Source organism: Uloborus diversus, chromosome 3, assembly GCF_026930045.1.
Source record: "Uloborus diversus isolate 005 chromosome 3, Udiv.v.3.1, whole genome shotgun sequence".
NCBI lineage: Eukaryota > Metazoa > Arthropoda > Arachnida > Araneae > Uloboridae > Uloborus > Uloborus diversus.
This window is the reverse complement of record NC_072733.1, coordinates 109,057,587-109,075,045: the sequence shown is the minus strand read 5'-3', so window position 1 is coordinate 109,075,045 and position 17,459 is coordinate 109,057,587. Positions and strand designations below refer to the sequence as shown.

At 32.4% G+C, this 17,459-nt stretch overlaps 1 protein-coding gene across 1 annotated transcript in view; it reads left to right on the top strand.

Annotated features, from left to right (window-relative positions):
• Window positions 1-12,044, top strand: part of LOC129219209 (uncharacterized) — a 74,792-nt gene extending 62,748 nt beyond the window's left edge. The window contains exon 6 of the mRNA XM_054853534.1: window positions 11,528-12,044. Coding sequence (XP_054709509.1) covers window positions 11,528-11,621 — 94 coding nt within the window. The 3' untranslated portion in view covers window positions 11,622-12,044. The remainder of the gene's footprint in view (window positions 1-11,527) is intronic.
• The last annotated feature ends 5,415 nt before the right edge of the window (window positions 12,045-17,459 follow it).

Genomic DNA, 17,459 nt, shown 5'->3' with positions numbered 1-17,459 from the left:
ATTAATGAAATCGGGAGAAAAAAACACATTTCTACAACATTAATTTTTCTTGCAAAAGTCTACTTTGTTGAGCAACAACATCAATGATATCCTCCGAATCTATTTGATTTAAAATGTCCTTCTCTACAGACATCAACATGAGAGCTTCTAAATTTTCTTGAGAAAGGCTTGATCTTAGTCTGTTTTTGATGAATTTTAAAGTAGAAAAGCTCCGTTCACAGGATACTTGCGTCACAGACGAAGATAATAAATATTTGTACGCTTGACCAAGAACAGAATAAGCTCCGCTTAACATATTATACCTAAACAATACATTATAGCAACATATTGCACAATTTTTGCAAGCTTCTTTGCAGTAGGACGGTGGTAGCGCATTTGGATCATTTTCTGATTCTTCTTCTTCATCTGTAGAATGGTCATTTTTCTTTAGCTTTGCAAAACTTTCACTAATATTTTCTTTTAAAATGCTCCATGATGATTTAAAATGGTGTAATTCAGAAGTAATATTTTGTTGAGTTGCTTCTGGATTGAACGGTAGTAAAATGCTACTCAATTTTTCAAATGCATTTTCAGGAATATTTTGAGAAAAATTTTTTGGATCCAGACATGCGAAGTCATAATAAAGTAATTGGTTTATTGAAAAACGACTTTCCATACTTTGAATTGCAGTATCTAATATAAGATTATAATGATTTATTTCGTATCTTTTGAATGAATCTTTTACCGGTTCATCCATAGTTTCACCAATGTCCATTTGCTTTCTTTTACAAAATCTAATGACCGGTAAAGTATATTCAACTTCGGCATCACATTCCATTTCCTCCAGTTTATCATTTACAAATTTGACGAACACATCAGCTGAGTTTTTAACATCGCTAAATCTTCGAGATATATCCTTTAATGCTTTAACGGCATTCATTACCATAGAATGAGCTTTGATGAAATCAATGCTTCTGTCTTGCAAATAATTTGAAATTGGTGTTGTGATGCTAAATATTTGTAAAAAAAGTTGAGCTGTTAAAATAGTTTCATACTTCATTAAATTATCTAAAAATGATTTTGCTTTTACTCGAATATTAGGTTGAATATCTACTGACGTAGCGAAGTACTGCAATGTTAATATTAATTCAACATATAAACAATCTTTAGGAAGAGAAACATTTCCAAATATTTTCTTTAATGCTACATCTTTTGCCCACCATCGCGTGTCTCCTATTGTATTCAATTTCTTGCGTCTATTATCTTTAGAGAAAGTCATCCACACATTCATTCGAATATACGACTCTAATAAAAACTGCAATTGAATTTACCAAACTAAATAGTGAGGTCACAGCAATTGACGACTGTGTGATATCACTAAGGACTAAGTTCAAAACATGTGCATAACACCATACATGCACATGCTGTGGGATTGCTTCATGCATGTATGTAGAAAACCCACGATATTTTCCTTGCATATTACTTGCACCATCAGTAGAATTTCCAATGCATCTTGAAAAATTGATATTGTTCCTTCGCAGGATTTCTTTTATAATGTTATAAAATGCTTCACCGGTTGAAGATTCTATGGTGACAATCGCTATAAGTCTCTCGTTTATGCTATCATTCACATACCTCCCTATAATAGCACATTGGTCTTGGACACTGACGTCTTGCGTCGTATCAATCTGGATGCTGTACATTCCAGCATCCTTTATTTCTTTAGATATTTTGCTCTTCATTAATTTCGTTATAGCTGCAATTATATAACTCACTGTCGTTTTTGATAAAAATGAAACTAAACTCCCACGGCCTTGCGTCTTTTTTTTTTTCTTGACTTGGATGGTGAATTTTTTTGCTTTCCTTAATACAGCTATCTACATGCTTTTTTAAAACATCATCATACTTGCTCATAAGTAATACCATTTCCAAAAAATTACCATGGTCTAAATTGCAATCGTCCAATGTATAGAGACCCTCATTTCGTTTGCTTCTAAAACTTAACCCTCTTTTGCCAATCAACTTAACTATATCAATAACACGTTTTAGAATGGCACGATTGTTAATTATATTGTCCTTTCGAAGGGATTTTAACTGCGTATCAATGCTTGAATTTTCTGATCGAATGAAGTGTCGGATTGCGTTTTCGTCATGAAATTTGCTTTTTTCATGCCTATCGACATATTGGTGGACATAATTCCAGTTGTTGAATCCTTTAATGAATTTCAGATTCCCGCCCGTATGCTAAGCATAGCGAACAGTATAGTTTTCTTCTCTCTTCACAAAACGTTAACCACTTTCGATTTTGACAGTCAATTTTTCTATTGTAGATTTTGGGATTGAAAGGTACTTGTTTAGTGGGTTGCTTTGGATGGTAAATAAAGAAATCATTTATACTGTTGGTATGAGGTTTTGAAAAATATTTATTAGAATCGTCGTCTGGCACAGTTTCAGTACAAACAAGTTGTTGAATTGTACAACCAGATGTTGAGACTTCTACAACAGGCAAAATTTCTTTTATTTTTTCAGTTTCTAATTGATTTTCATCACTTGAAGCCTTTTCTACTGTTTTTGATATTACAGATACAATACTTTCATTTTCTTCAATAATATTGCTATTATCATTCCCTTTGTCACTGGCAGACATATTTTCTTCAATATTATTGCTACTATCATTCCCTTTGTTACTGGCAGACATATTTTCTGACGGGCATTTTGCGCTTTTATTCAGCATTTGATGTATACTGTAGCACTGCTCAGCTATTGACTCCATATCACGTTTTCTTTTTAATCTCAACTTTTCTTGACCTCCCTTTGCTTTTTTTTTCACATGCTGCGGTTCCATTCTGCAATTTTAAAATCACGGGATCAAGCCAAACTATTCACATACTATATATACTCTATGATGTTATAGCTTTTTGCCTTGATATTGATATCTAATTTGTGCAGAAAACAATTGGGTATTTACACATTAACCATCTCCCCCCCCCCCAAAAAAAAAAAAAACCTCCAGAAAGGAAAAACATAATTTTGAAATGTATTGACTTTGTCCAAAATTCAAACTTAACTTTCCCTTTTACATAAAGTTGATAACAATGACACTGGAACAGTTACAAGCTTACCCCTGATTTCATATATATATATATATATATATATATATATATGTGTGTGTGTGTGTGTGTGTGTGTGCGTGTGCAGAGAGAGAGAGAGAGAGCAAAACTTTACGCATCTCTTCTTTAATTGCTGTCTTCCATTTAATCCTTAAGAAAGCTAATTTATTTTTCTTACGGAATATCAATATTTTATTATTATCTTCAATGTTTCCGTACGTTTTACTCGTGAAAAATGAATTCCACGCACTCCTATATATATATATATATATATATATATATATATATATATATATATATATATATATATATATATATATATATATATATATATATATATATATATATATACTAAGAAACATAAACTTTTTAACCTGCACAATACAAACAAATTAAATTAAATTTAAATTAAATTGAATCAAGGATCATAACTCAGTTCAATAGGCGCCATAGCCAGCACTTTGATACTGGTAGACGACTAATTTAATAGCAATATAAAATTTGAACAATTTATATATATATATATATATATATATATATATATATATATGTATGTATACACAGTCAGACCTCCAATGGAAGTTACCCCTCGGTACTTCACGAAACTGACCTTATAAGCAGGGTGCCTTTATAACCAATTCATATATATTTATTGATAAATAAGCATATTTCAACAAATATCCATTAATTTTGCAAAATTTAATACTTTCAAAATATTAGTTTGCAATAGTTTAATCGATTTGAACCAATTAAAATTTTTGAAATCAAAAAGGAATTTTGAAATTAATTTTTTGGAACTTTCATTTAGAATAAAGCTGAATACAAATATGCCCAAGCAAGTTTTTAGCAATTAGCCAACAGTTTAGCAAGACGAAGTCGAATCATATCGAAATTCATTTACTGATATTTTTTTCTGATATTTTATCTTCTATAATTATTTTTCGTCAGCAAATAATTTAAATTTATAGCTTGTTTCAGTTTTAAAATGCTATTTATTTCAATAGTTCTTGGGTAAATCATTATAAAATTAGCCTAAAAGCATTGAATTTCATTTTATAAAGCGTTTTATTGTTATCATTATTTTTGAATCATTAGAACATCCAGTATAGAACAACATATGTAGTCCTTAGCAGAAAATTGAAGCACGCGTAATTCTGATGTAAAACCTTTGTGTGGAAACAATTAGTAAACGTAATGTGTAACAAACACAAACATTTCAAAAAAATATTGCAACACATGTTTTGAGGCAATAAGATAACCTTTTAATGCATAAGTTGTAATCTTATTGTTGTAAGGTAATACGAGTCAGCAGTAAGAGGGCGGAAGTTAAATCAAAACACAATTTGGAAAACATTTTCAGGAAATTTTTAGTGCAATAAAATTTAAAAAAAAATAGGCAGAGAAGATCGAATGAGGAAATAATTCCGTCTTATACGCTTTAAATGATATCATTTCTTAAATAATAAATAGGAACTTTGATTAAGTTGTAACAAATGATCAGTGTGTAAGTAAATGTTAAGAAAGAAAAAATAATAAAAACCTTTAATGTTTTCGTTTTAACAATTTTTTTTTTTTTGCACAGACAACATTTTTTGCGTTAATGAATTGAGTGTCATTTGTCTGAACAATTATTTTAATGTTCCGAAAAACTGTTAAATTTAAAAAAGAAAAGAATTAACAATTTTTTTTTTCTTTCCTTGATACTTAATTTTCTTCGTATAAAACAAAAAACTAATTCAAATTAAAATGCAACTTCAAGATCTAGATTACATACCTGTGATAAGTTGAAATTGAATTACTTGAATTACATAAACAATAATCATAATAAGTAAAACTAATATATTTTCTTTTTCGAATTAATTTTTTTTACTGAAATTATTTAAAAACAAGGCGGGGAACTCTTGGTGATGCATATATTGTGCCGAATATGCAAGTATGCAGGCAATTGTAAACATAAATATTAAATTCTTAAATTTAAAATTCACCACAGAAACTAATATTAAACATAAAAAAATTTATTCTTGATAATTAAATATAACGATAAAATAGAAGCCAAATTTAGCGTTTTTATTTTAAAAATTCGTTTGCAAGACAATGAAAACTTTTAGGTTGTGAAAAAAAAATGAAAAATTTCAGACACAAATACTTAAATTTTTTAGATACTTTAGAACAATTCTTAAACAATTAAGAATTTTATGGAAACTAAGGCAACTGAGACCCGTTGAAGCTTTAAGCCATGTACTTTTTTCTTTCTTTGTTTTAGTAATGGAGATTGTCCTGCGCATATTCCACTCGGGTGTCCTTTCTTTTAAATGCAATAGTGTTTTATGAACATTAAAACACAAATACAGCAGCTGGAAAATTTTAGAGCAAAAGTAAAGGTTGCTGGGAAAAGCTGACGTGCAATGTTATGCTCGAATTACAAATAATAAATTTAAAAAATCGCAATAAATCTATTAAACGCTGTAAACTCAAAATCTTTTAAAATATTTTCATTTTTAATTTTCATATCAATTAATTGTGTATTATTTTCCATTTTACATAAGAAGACATCCTAATGTACCTAAACTTATTAGTTTAAATTTTTATCATAAATAGTATTGTAAAAGGTAATTTATTTTTAAATGCCAAAACGAAATATACAACTTCAAAGACATTTTTAAAGTTTTTTAAATAAGTTTTGAAACTTTAAACTTCTTTATTGCAATCCGTAATTTTTACAGAATGAAAAAGTATTGACGAGAAAAAATTATTTTCATATAGCCGCACCTTTTATTTGTTTTTTTAATGCCTAGTTCTGAGATTGCATGTGGCTTTCAATTGCTTTCAGTGCGAAATGGTTCCTCATCCCTCCCAGAGATGAGGGGGTGGGGGGATAAATTGTATATTGTTTAATGTATTTCTGCTTTAAAAATCGTGAAGACATTATTTATAATGATAAATCACTGTTGTTGCTGGTATTGATTCAATTTATAAGTGCTGAGCCAGCTAAGCTTCTTTAGACTTATACATTTTATTAATCTGTTTTAAGAATTCATTAAGATTGCTTATATGCAACATAAAACACCAACTAATATAGGAAATTATGATTGTTTATTGTAGCGTAAACTTTTCCTCACGTTCTCACTTTCTCTCTCTCTCTCTCTTTTTTTTTTAACTAATTTGTTTATTTAACAGTAAAACTGAAATTTACTTCAGGAATGTTACTACGTCATAAAATTTAAAGCTAAATGTAAAAACAATCCGTGTTATATTCATGAATTAAATAGATGTATCTAAAAATGTAAGACATTTTCTCTTTAAAAATCAAAACAAATCACATAAAAGTTTATGGATAACTTTCAATACGAATTACAAATTCTATAGCATAATCGCTGATTGTCAACTGAAATTTTAAGTTCATATTCATTTTAAAATTAACAAAAGTCCTCAAGAGAACGTTATGAAAAGGATGTTTTGCTTTTTATTTCTAATTAAGTGAAATATCCAGTATATTTTAAATCAGTGGTTTCCAACCTGAAGCGATTACCCCCAAAAGGTTGATTTGGTTCCTCCATTGAGGCAATGAACATTCAAAACAAAAATTTAAATGATAATAATAATAATAATAAACATAAGTAAATAAACATAAATCATTATTTTTTTTTCAATTTTTAAATTCTAATGATTTGTGTTTATTACTAATAATAAACATAAATCATAAGAATTTAAAAATTGAAACAAAACAGCAAATATTGAAAGTGAAAACGTATGCAAAATCGATGGTCCAGAGTTTAGACAAAAAATCATGAGTTTTAAAAAGAAATGAATTAAGTTCAGGAGGGCCATGCGCATCCTCATATCTTGGACAAGCATACGAATTGTGTACTCAGGGCAGGTTCTGGATACCGGAACAAACCATTATCTCTCTTCTTTTTTTTTTTTTTTTTTCTTCAAGTTTAAACTGCTAAAGTTTTTTATTCTTCCAAATGCTAAATTTTATACAAAAAAAAAAAGGAAAAAAAGAAAAATGTGCTGCTGTCTTTGAAAAGTACATTAATAATCTTAGTTTATTATCTTCCTTCAAAAATTAAATACTCTTGAAAAAAAAAAAAAAAACATAAAACATGTGTGTAACAATAAGTGGATAAAATTTTTACAGTATTTAGGTTTTAAATTAAAATTAAGTACAGTTAAACCTGTAAAGTTGACCACCCTTGTAAGTTGACCACATGTCTATGTTGACCTCTTTAGTCAGGAACGGAATTAGTCCTATCTTATATAATGAAGGAAAACCTCTGTAACTTGACCACCTGTCTATCTTGAATACTAATGTACGCCAAATTTGGTTTGGAGTATTGTAAAAAAAACCTTTGTAAGTTTACCACTTGGTTTATTTTTTAAATTTTTCTTCGGTAAATTATTTTATTTTATTATTTATTAATTTATTATTATTGTATTATTATTATTATTTGATAGCTTTCCAAGAATGTTTTTAATGCTTTGATGACGGACTAGCATTTTACTAACTAGAAAGCAGCAAAAAGCTTATGCTGCTCTTTATTCTCCAAACTTGTTTTTCATTTGTTGTTCTATTTGAGATAGTTTTTGCATTTTGTTCAATAAAAATAGATGTCAGTAGAAAAGTACAAAGTGTTTTCTTTCAGTTGCAATAGGCTGTGGCAATACTGGAATTGTGCAGAGGCCCGGATCTGTACATTTTGGGCCCTCTGCAACAAATGGGTAGGGCATCTCCCTAGTGGCCAGCAGAGTCTATTTGTAGAGTTAATAAGTCTTAATGCTATTTTTTTCCCTTCAATTTCTAGGGCCGTTAGCCCCCTTGAGGAAGTGAGCCCTCCCGCACTGCGTGTACGCAGATATGGGCTTGCTAAAGAGCCCTTCTGGCTTATTTCGGGTGCAAGGGATTAAGATATAGGACATTTTAATTTTGCTTTAATGAACAGAGAGAGTCGAGCTTGTTGCTCTTTGTGCAAAAGTGTTACATAAAAAGACTTCAAAAAAAAAAAGTTAGTTGAACTTGAAATCAATAAAAAGTATGAAATATTAAAATGAATTGAAAACGGAGAAAGCCAGAGAAAATTAACTGGCACATATGGAATTTCTAAAACTACGGTGTCTAATATAGTTTAAAACAAGGAAAAAATAACAAAACTATTTGAATAGTATTTTTAATTATGGTTTCACTTTCAATAATGTTAAACAATGAAAATTAGTTGAACAGAAAGAGTAATAAGAGTGAATTACTCGAAAAATGAATACACGGTGCGAGAAATGACAAAAAATATTTCAAAAAAACATTACTGCCCTTTATAAGTTGACACCAGTCAAAGTTGACCACCAAAGTACTGCACCGCGAGTGGTCAACTTACACGGGTTTCACTGTATGCAAGAAATACCTAATATCGATTTTACGTTGCTCTAAAATATGCTTTTTTCGAGGTAAAAGGTAAGGGGGGCGACGGATAAAAAAAATGTTGGAAATCACAGTTTTAAATATTTATACTGTTTGTACTTTTGTGAATTTTATGTTTGCTAAACGAAAATAGATGAATTGGGCGGTGTTATACAAAAATGAGTTATCCAACAAAAATTTCCAAAAAAATAATGAGTTATTCACATAGGTTGGCAGATAAACTGATACACTAAGGGGATACAAAGACGATTTAAGCCAAATTCTGAATTAATATGCCATCTATAAAGTTCAGCTTAGAATTCAATTTACTCAAAAGTACTGCTTGGTGGGTTGACCCATTTTTGTGTAACACCGTCAATTTGTTATAATTATAACTGATAGTTCAAGTTCTTATTATTTAAAGTGCTGATGACAAAAAAAAAAAAAAAAATTAAAAAACACATGATGATTAAAAAATATTAAACTTACCTAAAAGAGATTCTTGTCACCGTTGGATTTAAACCACATGCAATCCCATTGAGCAGTCAACACGGTGTATAAACAAATGACTCGTTTTTTTCCTCGGAGACGAAATTCAGGAGATCTCAAAATTATCTAATTGGTTGAGAAAGTCATGCATCTATCTATTGCAAAGTGCTGGGAAACATAACAAAAGAACGAAGGATGAAAAGGGGAAAAAAAAGCTTTTTAGCAGACGTTTTGCTCCTATAAATTCTATTCTTAGAACTTAGGATGGCGCCTTTCTCTTATTTCATTAGAAAAAGGTTCAATGTAATCTTTTCCCACTTCCCAGACAGTCTCAGATGGCCACAAAAAAAGATCCCCACCCCCAATAAAACTCCTTACCAGAATTCCAGGAAACATCAATCCCGAACAGATACGAGAGACATCCATGGACCAGGGAGGAGACATGAACCCTGAAGGCTTCACTTCGGACAAGACCACCCAACAAAGACATTGTTTTGTTTTCCCTACGTAACAAGATACGGTAATAGTTAGGCAACAACAGAGTAACTTCCTGAAAGTGACCGTTGGAAAAGAAGCGGCCGTCCTCCTCTCTCACCCCCCCCCCCCACCCACCCACCCAAAAAAGAGCAGTTCTGTCTGCAGCCTTCGGCACAAGAACGGCCGGCCTAGTAAAGAACTTTTTTTTTAATAAAATTGAGGAAAACGGTACGTACAAATTGAATGCACAGAAAACGGCCCGAGTTAAGGACGGCCCATGTGGAATTTTCCACATCTCACACGTGGCCAGTCCGCCCCTGATCTCTGTGAAGGAAAAAAATCTGAAAGCTTACATTTGGAGGCAGCTGAATAATGGTCTGATGACGTTTCACAACAGACAGAAACTTAACCAATCTTTTTGTGCAGGGCATAATGAATTCGGAAAGTAATGGTGATATAGTGAGCAATATTTTTTAAAACCAAAAACACCGTTAACTACGAATTTAAACAAATTGTACCTGCAGGATAGTGCCTGACAGCATGTTTCTCAAACCTCAAAACCACTGCTTGATGTTTATTTCGAGAAATAACTTTGCTGGTCGGACAAAAGGCTGGAGGTAAGTTTAATGGAAACTTTGCTGAGCATTCTGGCACCTGAAGTCTAAAAAAATGGTATTCAATATCGAAACAAGCAAGGACTCATTTTCTCCATCGAAAAAGTTGGGATAAAAATTTCCCCAAGAAAGTTCTTCAACTTCCATGACATCAAGACTGATACAGGGTTGCCACGTCACAGGAAAACCTGAAGAAACAGGTAAAATACAGAAAATTCAAAAATCAACCAAAAAGCTGGGGAAATCCCCGGAATTTTGAAATTTTCCTTAAAAACCTGGAAAATGCTGGGAATTTTATTTTATTATTATTTTTTTTTAAATTGAAGTTGTAAAAATCCATGCTTAAGTATATAAACTACCAAAAAATAAATTAAAAAAGTAACATTTTATTTTATGTAATGTGAAAGTGATGAAATGATGTCTAACATAAAAGTAAAAATTATTAATTGTTTTAGTTCTCATGTACTTGAAATTTATGCCAATTTAATTTAAGAAGCATGAAACTAGTGATCAAAACATTTTTTAAATCTAGGTCCAAGTAATGAATTGTAAAGAGGAGTTTTTTTTTTAATTAAATAAAAGTTGAATAAATTCAATCACCCTGCTATTATTTCAGTAATAATGAATTCTTCTTTATTCCCCGTTAATTATTTATTTAGTTTTTCCTGCATTGAAGCTATCGGGATATTATTGTTCTTTTTCGTATCAGTGTTTGTCGATTTGTATTGTTGCATATTCATACAGGGAAAACACGGGGATATTTTTCTCCAGAATTTAATGACAGCCCTGTGATAAGTTATTGAAAAAAAGGGGGATATTATTGATAACTAGGGTTTTCAGGACAAAACGCTTGTTGTCCTTATAATTTCATCCAGCTTTAACAATGACATTTTTCATTGTTCACGGATTTCCAAATGTTTTCAAATTTCTCGAGAAATAAGCAACCAATTGTTCTATAATTTTTTTCACATAAAAGGTATACTCAAAACGTCAGTTTTCAATAAAAAATTAAATCTATTGCTTTAGAGAAACAGCAAAAAATTGAAAAAACAGATATTTGATCATCCTTCATTGTAAATAGCTGGGAATAAGCTACAAATTTCAGTAATAAGTTAACGTAATTTGTAGAATTAATTTTCATATCCACGATATCTCTAATATCCACAATACAAATTTTATTTGAAGATTTTCAACTCATAACATGTAAAGCTTGCCATCAAACGTTACTAAACTCTCAGAATATTTAACAGCATACAAGAGAAACATAATAAAATTTGAAGTTAAAATATTGAATTTCCCGTATCTCGTTAACATCGCTAACGATTGAGATCAGAAAAAATATTTGAAAAATTGTTTCAATTCAGTATTAGGGAAATCAGTTCCATATATTTAGAGAACTGTAACCTAAAGCAATCGCAAATAACAGTTTAGTATGTGTTAACCAAGAAGTCCTTCTTTTCTTCCAGGAAACGTGAGCCAGAGGCTGAAACCTCTCGTCCGGTCGCACCAGGAACGGACAGAAGTGGTCGGACAGCATTGCACTGCGTTGTAGGGCAGTAGAAGATGAAGATGTGGAGGGTTGAATGAACTGCTGAGCGAAGGTTTCGACACCCGTGCCCCGGGTCTAGGCGATGGATACCTCTCCAATTCGCTCTGCTTCTGTGCAAGGAAACTACAACAGGCTCAGGTGTAGTGGACATTTTACTTTATGCTGACGGCACGAACAATGAACAAGATGAATCTGGTCTTACTCCGATTCATCTTGCTGCTCGTCAGCATCCATCAAAATTGTAAAGAAGCTGCTGCTCAGTGGCGTCCATCCCCATGTGAAGGACGACAATAGAACTTATACAATCCACTTGGCTTTAAGGAGAGGAGAGAAGTGAAATACTGCTTTTTAAATAGTTCCTTGTGTTGACAGGTCGTCGTTTTTTTTTTTTTTTTTTTTTTTGAGGAAACACAGCTCCGTTCCATGTTGTGTTGATGGCGGGCATTATAATAAAGTTTGTATCTAGTGATTTGAATTAGTTCTGTATCATGCTTAACAAATGGTCAGGGTGCAACCAAGGGGTTTCCTAACATGATGATTTTCATAGCATTAGGCACAATAATTAAGGAAAAATAGTTCATGAAACGGAAAATTTCGTGCATTTTCAGGTGAGAATAATAAAAATGGTGACAGTTATTTTGTAGCTTATGTAACAAAAAAAGTATCAGATACACTGTACAGCAAAAAAAAATGCCTTTACAATACTGACATAATTCTTGCTGGTTCTTACATAAAATGACACCCTGAATTCAAATATTACCACTGATTTCCCCCTACACGTCCCACTTTTTTTGGAAATGGCACGGTCTGGGGGGGGGGGGTTTCTTCAGTTTTTGACAGGTTCAGAGCCATTATTTATATTCGGAGAGGAAGGGCACGTTTTATTAGCCATTGACATTTTTAAGAGGCTAGAGAGGTGCTAAGTTCAAAAGCATAAAGATTTGGAGCAAGTTCGAATACTTAGAGATGGCTTGCCAGATTTCTGAAATGTTCAACCGGGACAATGGAATGCCCCCCCCCCCCAGTTTCACACAAATTGAAGAGTACAATCGGCTGTTTGTTTTTAGAGTGATTTAGTGGGTAATTTCAAAAGCTAATAAATAAATTGATACTAATTGAGAGAACCTAATCCAGTACCAATAATAAATTACTGAAGCATATTTATTTACCCATTTTATTTGAAACATGTGGATATTTGTAAGTGAAAGAAGAAACAGTTGAAATGAAAAAAAAAATTGACCATGATATTCACTTGTTGTTTTTATTGGCTAGGACTTTTTTCGAAAGTCGATCTTTTTTTTTGGTTTTAACCTTGTTGTAAAAATGTTTACAAGCTAATCCAATGGCAATTGTATGCGTCAAGGTTTCAAATGCAAAAGTAAATATTCTAAACATCCAATCACAGTTGTCTAGACTTTTTGGTCTCCTATAATCAAATTTATCATTTTCCGGGACGTGAAGTAAACCGGCTGGGACACCAGGATTTTATCGAAAAAACGGGACGTCTGGCAAGCCTGCTTATAGGGGTGTTCCCCCCCCCCCTAAAATATTTTTTAAATCCTCAAAACCAATCTTTTATTGTACAGATTTAACCATATTTTTTCTTATTTTCCGGCATAAGAGACTAAAACATAGGACTTACTTTTATGAGCCCAATATCCCAAATAATTTTCACGTTGTAAAAAGAAAAAATCTAAAAAAATATTGGAAGTACCGAGTTTTGCATAGGGCTGTACAGTCGGACTGATTTTGGGGTAAAGGAGTCTGAGTCATTAAAAAACATGCCAACTACGAGCTTCCTTTTCTCTTAAATTGTCAAACTCTCCTTGCATGTTTTATGTTTTCATGTGAAAAGGCCTACTAATAAGAAAATAACGGCCATTAGCAACCATCTTGCTTGTAGGGGCGGATACAAACTATCATTTTAGAGGGGGAGGAGTCATGCTGAAGAGTGACACCCCCTCCCCCCCATGAACGAAGCTACGGTTTTGGGCATTAAAAGAACAAAATTAACTAGGAATAGAACACCAGTTAATTTCATGAGCAGTGAAAGGAAGTATTTCATATACACTCAAACTTGTTTTTGTGCGGTGTTAGGGACCACATAAAAAACAGTTCGTTTTTTAAAGAAAAGACCGCACACAAAAACATGTTTAAATGTATTTACTTTTAAGAATAATGAATTGAACAGATTAGGATATTGTTTACATTTTACAAAAATGTGAACACAATGCGGGCAGATAATATTGCCGACGGTTTTTTGGCGGGGTCATGACTCTCCCCTTGTATTCGCCACTGCTAGCTTGATTGTTTACTAAAGTTACTGTAATAGTGACCTCTTCCGACCCACTAGTTTTTATAACTTTCTTTAACAATAGCAACTGTCAGCAAACGGTTTTGTTGCCTAATCTATTCTAAATAATCACTTTCAAATAAAAATAATATATTTTTTTTACTTCGATCTAAATAATAGAATAGTAAAAGGAATCTATCTCTTGTAGCCTGGATGGAAACTTCTGAGGGTGCGGTAAATTGAAATAAGTTTTGCCACGAATCCAAAAGCTGCAATAAAAGGTAACAAATGGTTTTTAAATCTAAAGACTATTTCTATAAGCTTGGTTCTCACTAAAAAGTATGAAAAAAAAAATAATAATAAGGATATGACTTCTTGGTTACAACACTCAATAACTGCAGTCATCTTATAATCTTCATATCCTTATATATTATTTCTGTAGCCTGTTTTATTTTTGTCGCTATGCAAGATCTTCCTCAACTCTTGATCATTTTTCTTGATTTACCCCTCATTTTAAAGCTTATCGAGCAGGCTAATGACGTAAAATAGACCAACCATCTAAAACTTGTTTTTGCTATGAAACAAACGTGTTTAAAAGCACCGGACTAAGTTTTTCGGTTAAATTTATATGTTTAACTTGCGCTGTTTGACCGACAGAGCTAAATAACTCGATCGGTAGAGCGTTCAACTGGTTCTGGCCCAGGCGGTCGCCAGCATTGAAAAAAATACACCAATCTATCGCACTGTACATGTACATTTTCAGTACAGTAAATATTTCACGTGAGACAATAAAATAAATGAGACGGGAACGCTTCAGGCTGTAGTAAAATAGATTATTTTAGAAAGGGCAGAAGTCCAACTAATGCAACTATTCAGGAATCAATAAAAATTGATTATTTCATTGAGAAATAAACCAAGTTCTACGAAAATTTTTATGACTAATCTATTCACAAGTAGGATCACTACCTCGCCTTAAATTAAGTTTCATTTCGTCACTGATATTAATTTTTTTTTTATTTGGGGAATTATGCCCTTTCTGCAATAAATATCCTGAAAGACTAGTTTGCAGTGATGAAAACGTAAATCAAGTGAAACAGATTTGTTTCAAACTGATTTATGATAGTAAAAAAGTTACAAAGTGACAAAAATAATTAGTGAAGTACGTAGTATTCATAAATTCACTATCTTAAGAAAATACATCGGGTATTTTCCTCTTTCTCTGGTCTTGTTTTAGTGAAATAATAAAGTCTGGTGTAAAAAAATACAAAAACTTAATAAACTGAGATAAAAAGCAAAAGTTTTACATGTGTATAAAACTATATTCATACTTCTCAAATACATCCTCCATGGAAATCTTTTTTTCTATCATTATCTTGTGTAGTTTTGTGTAAGAAGTTCGATTTAGATTACAGTCGACTCCCGCTACAACGCGATTCAACTTACACGAAATGGCTATAACGCAAATTTTTCACCAGTAAAGAATTTTGGATCAAACAAGAATTATTCGCCAGCAACACGAAAATTTTTGGAAGAGAATCGCAGTGCGTAAGTATCGATTTTGTTATTGGCTGCTAAAAATATTTTTTTCGCAAATGGAACTTCACTCCTTTAGCATTACTGACAGCGGAAATTCCTACAGCGTACTAGTCTGAACATCACTTTGTTAGAGCTTACAAATAACTACTCCTCATTTTCCATTTATTTTTTTCATTCTAAATGCGAAAGTTGATAAAAATCATGTCTACCAAGAGCGCTGTTTCATCTAAAGTAAGGTAGCACGACAATTAGGTATGATTCTGAGTGAATCTTCCATACGCACAACTAAAAGTCGAAAAGGAAATTCGTAAAATATCGCCGAGTAGTGTCTAAGCAAAACGCAAAAAATGATGAAATTGGATGGTGCTCTTGTATTGTGAATTAAAGAAACCAGGAAGAGCGGTGTTGCCGCAGATGGAAACGTTATACAAGAACTTGCGACGCAACTGTATTTAAAAATATATTAGAATAACGGTTTGATAACGCAGCATAAATCATTATCATCTTCATTCTTTTTTAAGTTACAAATATCATTATTGGATCTACTGTACAGTACAGTTATAGTGCATTATTTACTAGTCTGCTATACGTACCGTACTAGTTTATTTTATATCCGTCTTTCCCATTGATCATTTATTTTGAAACTTAACAGTATTTTATGATGAATAAAACAGCTTTTTTTAAAAAAATACGAATAAAAATTCCGTTCTTGATGTAAGAAATGGTAATGTATACTTAAGGAATGGTTTAAAACAGCTTGAGGTGGTGTTCACAAGTGTCTAAAATAATTGGGTATGTTTATAAAGGTTATTACGCATATCCTTTTCCACAACGCAAAATTTCGTCTTATGCGAGGGGTCTTGGAACGCATCCCTCGCGTAAAGCTCTGGTTTCTTAGGAACGAATCGCCGATCTTCGACGTCGTTCCTCGCCGTGACGCTGAAATCAAAGTCGAGTGGATTCCGGCATGGCCATTCACGACGTCGATTTAGCTCGGGGGGCGCATACGCAGAAGAATCAAGTTTCCCCTCAGCGACGCCAACGATCGGCGAGTTGGTTCCTAGGACAAGTTAGATAAAAAATCAATGTTTTTATACGGTTACAAAAACTCTCTGGGAAATATGCAAAAAATTAGAACTGCATTTAGGATATAGAGTTCTATTCTTTGAGGAAAAATTATAAAATTTCTTATAAAACTTGTTTACTATGTGTAATTAAAACTACAAAATGTACTTTTTTCGCTCAATTTATGGAATTAATTACATTGATACCTTTTTGGCTAGTATCTTGATGCACGAAGGAATTCCCACGCATGCTTAGCTCCGTCTCTAATAGAATGGGTTGATTTTTGTTCTAAACCAGGATGGAGTACACACATTAATAAATTTGACCAAAATGTGAAACTTAGTGGTTTTATAGTAGAATTGTACAATCTCAGTATTCTATTAGCTGTTTTCAGACAGAGACATATTTAGCGCACCCAGATCGCGGTTAAGAAAATAAGAAGAGCATACGCCTAATTCATGGCATGTGATATTAGTAATAAATATTGTTTGTCTTTTCTCAATATCATCGCTCATCGGGTCAACTTGCATTCTAATGGCTTAAAACAACTATGAGACGCTTTTCAGAGTCGCACAGCCTTTTTCTAATGTTACTGGACTAAGATTTGGAGCCCCTGACGTTGAACCATCAACAAACTGGTAGAATGCCCAAATGAGAGTTAAGATCTAAAAGGAAAACAGCCCACTGGAGAGATCTGCCATCTGCGAAGCTTTTGTTTCAATTCCATCTCTTAATCTAGTGAATTTAAAAGATTGAAATATGCATCAGACACAACAGACAACTTCTAACAAATATTTAAACCGCGTGACTTCTTCATCATTTCCCCTGTATAAACAACGAGATAGGGTCTATTTCTGTTCAAGACAGTTCCGTTATTTTTAATTTTACAGGGGAGGGGGGGGGGTAAGGGCACTAAATCGGAAAACCACAAAATCACGCTCTCAAGAAGGAGCAT